At 41.3% G+C, this 5,622-nt stretch overlaps 1 protein-coding gene across 1 annotated transcript in view; it reads left to right on the top strand.

Annotated features, from left to right (window-relative positions):
- Positions 1 to 912: 912 nt before the first annotated feature.
- The window catches only part of roraa (RAR-related orphan receptor A, paralog a), a 43,642-nt gene continuing 38,932 nt past the window's right edge, over positions 913 to 5,622 (top strand). The window contains exon 1 of the mRNA XM_079274275.1: positions 913 to 1,047. Within this exon, the coding sequence (XP_079130401.1) occupies positions 1,017 to 1,047 (31 nt within the window). The 5' untranslated portion in view covers positions 913 to 1,016. The remainder of the gene's footprint in view (positions 1,048 to 5,622) is intronic.

The following is a 5,622-nucleotide window of genomic DNA, read 5'->3' as shown; positions in this document are numbered from 1 at the left end:
GAGAGGATGAGCGAGGAGAGGGGGAGGAGAGAGAGAGAGAGAGAGACAGAGACAGAGAGGTAGGGACTGGAATGGGAAGCAGGGGGCGAGAGTGAGGGGCACAGGAGGGAGAGAAGGAGAAATGATAGCAAGAAACTCATCGCCCGGTCGCTGTGGGGTGGAAGGGATCATCCGAACCCTTCCGTCACTATCTCGCCTTCTTCACCTGTCAAAAAGAGTGTGTGAGAGCCGTCGGAGTGAGTGTGTGTGTATGCGTGTGTGAGAGAAGGGCATGCGGGTCCTCTGAGAGGTCATGGGAAGACGCTGAGGCTCCACTCGTCTTCTCTCGGTGTAGGGCCCACCGCTGCTTGCAGACATCTGGCCTCACACTGATCACTCATATCTACAGACAGGGAGGAGGAGAAGAGCGGAGCGCTCCGATCTTTGAGCCACAGAAACATTACAGATCTCCCTCATATCCATCCTCTCCGCTTTCCTTTTATTACTTCCGCTCTCTTTTGTTTCTATTTTTCGGCTTCACCGCTCTCTCATCCCCGTGTAGGCATTCATCCCCTCCTTGACTTTTTTCTGATCCTTAACATAGCACTGTTTTTCTTTTCTTTTTTTAAAGCAGAAAACCAAGAGAGTAGAAGGGATAGAACAATAGTGTGATGAACTGATTGTCTGCTAGAACTGGTTCTGACTTTATCCTTGCACTAAAAAGATATGCCAAGGGAAGATAGCGAGAGTGCGCTGTGTCTAGCAAGCCGGTATACAAGGCTCTGACTGCAATCAGTGGGAAGAGGGCCAGCTTCCCTGCCTGAGCTCTCAGCGCCCCTACTGGCTGCATGCTGTGCCAATCAAAGGCTAGTGGGTGGGGAGCAGTCAGACATGAACACTGATGTCACAGTCACATGGATTCTGGTGTGGTCATGCTCGGAGGCTGAGAGACAGAGCTGTGCTGGCCAGCTGCTGCTGAGACAGCAGTGGAGGGCTTTGCGCTGGTGATAGTTGTTCTCTTATGGACTCGAAGCTTAATGATGTATTTTGTGATTTCAGCTATGAAAGGTAAGAGACAAATGCATGCTGATCCTGCACCCTGAGTAACAAGTAGGGAAGTACGGCTCCGCTATTCATAGCCTGCCAACTCTTCGCATTTCATTTGCAAGGCATGCGTGTGACAGAGAGCGAGAGAGAGAGAGTGAGAGAGGGAGAGAGGGAGAGAGGGAGAGAGGGAGGGAGGAATACAGTAATACTGTGCTTCTGAATGCATGCAAGTGAATTAGGCTTTTCTAATGTTTCTTTTCATGCATGAACAGATGTGCATATATGTTCTTTAGTCAGAAAGAGACACTGAGCTCGACTTATTTAACTTTTTAAAATTTGTAAAGGTATTTTGGTTTGATTCTTTTACTCCTCGTGTGTGTGTGTGTGTGTGTGTGTGCGTGTGTGTGTGTGTGTGTGTGTGTGTGTGTGTGTGTGTGTGTGTTTTCTCGCTGCTACTGTTGTGTGGGGAGCTGTGCAAACCACAGCAGGTGTAATCTTTGCACGTCTCTGACAAGCACAGCTCCTGACAAGTTTTTTTGGCATTAATGTGAGGTAGCATTTCAGACAGGGGGGGGGGGGGGGGGGAAGGGGGGCCGGGGGCTCTTGTTGCTATTCTCTCTGTCCCGTTCTTAATCCTGTTGTTCCAGTCCAGAGGATGTGTCTGTTCCGCGGGAAGATGTGCGTGGCAGTGTTGAACGTGGGTCGCAGACGGGCGACAAGGCACTGCCGCGACAGGCAGACTGTGATTCTTTGAGTTGATACTGGTGCACGTGTGTGTATATCTGTGTGTGAGTGTGTTGTGTTCCACTGACCTATTTTTTCCGGTTAGTCGGGTGTACATATGTGGCCATGAGAGCAGGACTGGGTCCTCCCAGTCGCTGTGATGTTGATCTAAGATGCTTAATCCCAGCTCGTCCACCCCCTCCATCATACAGGCATGCGCACACACACACATCCGCACAGTCAGACACTGAAAGTGCAGTCAGACATACAGTACAGCACACACTTCTTCTCTCGTGCATGCTTGCACACGCGCACATAATCATGCTTTTCACACATGTTAATACACTCAGTCTTCCATATTGAGAAATGGGAACAACCATATCCAAACAAATGTGCTCGTATGCATAATACAGTCAAAAACAATAGCAGGCAGCTGTCATTTTGTGTTGAGGGAGAAATGTCAGTAATGATGTCATTGTTGTCTTCCCATCTGACCTGAAATATATTTACATTTGTGCTTTTTGTTTTAATATTTACTGTCCACACAAAAAAGTAATGGAGTATTTTCAAAATACTTAATATATAGTCATATATTCATGTATAATCCGTGTGTGAAATAATAGGCTTTTATCAAATGTATATATTAGTATTAATATTAGTGGTATTGATAATAGCCCTTACAGCATTTCCTAGTTACAGTTTATGTATTTGCGTAATAAGTTTGCCGTCTAGATGCAGTTAAATATCGTGTTCTTTGTGTGAGAGACTTGCAACTCTGAGCGGAGTGTTAATTTCTTCTATTTTTCCCCTATATCGATCACAATGTGTGAGAGTTCATTTATGAAGGGAGGCTCACAGTCAGTTGTGAAATTGAGAGGAAGCGCAGTCCTGTATCTCATTTTCAATGAGACGCATATGAAAGATGGCCTTTGACCTAATGTCCTTTGGAGGGCTTTATGAAATCATATTGGTTTTGGACGGAATCGACTGCAGTGTAGCTTTTCTATGACTTTTTTTAAAGTGTGGCATATACACAACATTTTAATGTGCATATTTCTTATTTTCCTGACTGCATTTTTTCCTTTTTTAATAAGCGCATTTTCTTTATTTGTCATCAGCCGTAAACATGTTAATATGTTTACTAGCCATTCTATTTTCCAGTCTTTATGTCTACTTTGTGCTCTGTCTCACCCCTTATTTGCACGTTCACTTTAATAGCAGCTGCTGGTGTCATGATAGGACACTGTAGCAATGTCAGAAATTAAATTAAAATATGAACAAGCTGTATAATTGGAAACTAATTTAAACGGCAGTAGTAATTTCTTCCTGAAAATGGTCAGTGAAATGAATGGACGAACAGAACATGACTTTGTTATTATGTTAATTGTGTTCATACTGCATGTGCCTTTTTTTGTTGATTTAAAAATTAAATGTTTTTCATACTATGCACTGCAAAAAAATGCTAATATATTATACCAAACATCTCTGTCTCTGTGGCTTTGTCTCTACTCTGCACCCCCCTTTACCCTCCTCTTCCTCTCTACTCAGCCTCTCTACCACACCACTGCCTCTCAAGTACCTAATTACCTGTAATGGAAACATCCCTCTCATTACCCCATGCAAATTAGCCAGCCTACTCGGCACAATTAGGATGAAAATTCCAATTACATGATTAAAGAAAGTTGTTTGATGTGTAGATTGACAGAAAAGGTAAAACATGCGTCTCATCCTCAGTACATATAATTAACCCTGCATAAAGAGCATCATTGTGACGAGGTATACATAGCAGTGGGGAATGTAACTGAGTACTTTTACTCAGGTACTTGTACTTTACTTGAGTATTTCCTGTTTATGACATGTTGTACTTTCTTTTTTACCACGTTTATCTGACAGTAGTTACCTGACAAATTAAGATTCTGCAAAACATGAGAACATTTAAAATATGTGTTTTAAAAATGTTATCTACCCATCAGTATGCAACAGATGATGATTAGTCGGTGAATCGTTGTCTTAAGTTACAGTAAACTGAATAATTTTGAAGTCTGGACTGTTTGTCGGTAAAAAAACAAGACATTTGAAGGTGTCACTTTGAGCTCTAATTGTGATTGACGTATTAAACTATTTTCTTACGTTATTAAGAAAATGACGAAAAAACGATATGGTAATATTTGTATAGCATAATGTATAATTAGATATACTAAATGCACCCATTGGGGCTATTTATCTGCATTGGATTTTGTATTGTATTGTTTGTACATTTTCCAGTTAATTCGTATAACTTTACTCAAAACAGAGTATTTTTACAATTGTGGTATTGGCACTTCTAGTAAAATAAAGGATCTGAGTATTTCTTCCATCACTGCAGAAGCAGGAATGTTTTAAAAGTGTGGAAAGCAAGGCACAGTGCATGCAGACTGCACATTAATATGTGATTTAACACGAGTGTGTACCAGACTGTAAAAAATGTGCTGGGCCCGTAGAGAAGCTAAAGCCAAATATCTTGTGATAGGCGCTGTAAGGCTATGTTAACAAGGCTGTAAATATTTGCTGTAGATTTGGTACTCGTTGTCTCTTTCTATCAGTGGCCGATTGAGGTGCTCACTACCCAGTGCTGCAGGCTCTCACACATTAAGGCAGAGGTTAACAAGATTGGCTCTTATCCAGTTAGGGACTGAGGACATGAAGAGCTAAAGGAAAGATTGCCACAGATTAAGAGGAAGACAAATATAGCATAAGTCACCTGCAAGGATTTAAAATAAAAGCCCCATTTACAAAGAGAGTATTTTACGAAGTGTTCATATTGATTTTAGTCTGATTAAAATAATTTGAGTTTGAACGTGAACATAATTCCGATATTCAAAACAGTAGCCTAAAATGACATTTTGCATTTATGAAATATGTTTAGATTCAATTTCACCTTCTTTTTACATGTTGCAGTCAAATTTATGAGATAATATCGAAGCAGTGGAAAGACGAGCAAGAGTCCCTCTGACAGATGGAGGCTGCGTTATTTAGCCCTCTCGCTTGCCTCTTAGCTAGCTGAAGAAGTGGAATGGCGTTATTAAAGTGTGAGGTGTGCCAGTCTTTGCTGCGCACGCTGAGGCGAACATCCTGGCCGTCTGACTGTGTGTGGAGGGACTGGTTAATGAGTTATTGACTGCCCATTGAGAGCATGGATTTTTGATTTGGCGCCACAGAAGTTGGGAGGATAGGGAGGTGCACTCTGGAGAGAAGAGGAGAGATGGGCACTGATTCTAAATTACTTTTTTTTGTTATAGTTAGTATTGTTTGTGACAATTTGTCTTTTGATAATTCTAGTAATTCTTCTTTTGAAATGATTATTATAAATAACAAATCACATAATATATCATCATAATCAATCATGTATGTGCATGTGAATATAAATACTTCAAACCCCAAATGATATGGATATGTAGGAACATACAGTCTTAATCTGCATAATTCATAAACAAAATGTACATCAATTTACAGAAGAGCTTAATTGCTATCGCCATACTTTAAAAGGTATTGCTAAAAAATGTATAGCTACTCAGGCTTGATTGACTATGGAATTGATTTTTCTATACATTGAGTCTTTGCAACAACCAAATACAAATGAATACAGTCTTTTTGCACTCATGTCTGAGTAGTTTGTACAAACATTAATCAGCGACTCCATCCAAGCCATTGGTAGTGCGCCAGGCAGCTCCGTCAGTCATCTCGTCTTGTCAGTCACACCTTGTGGCTTTGGCAGATTAGATTAGATCCAATCACAGGCGAGGTTCAATGACTCTCCTGTCCTAAGTCCAATCAAACAGCGGGTAGAACAAACAACAGCGGCTCAAGATAACCATTGGGCTACATGAGAGGATT

Source organism: Melanostigma gelatinosum (genome assembly GCF_949748355.1).
Source record: "Melanostigma gelatinosum genome assembly, chromosome: 1".
Taxonomy (NCBI): Eukaryota; Metazoa; Chordata; class Actinopteri; order Perciformes; family Zoarcidae; genus Melanostigma; species Melanostigma gelatinosum.
Note: the sequence above shows the minus strand (reverse complement) of the source record. Positions and strands in the feature narration are given on the sequence as shown.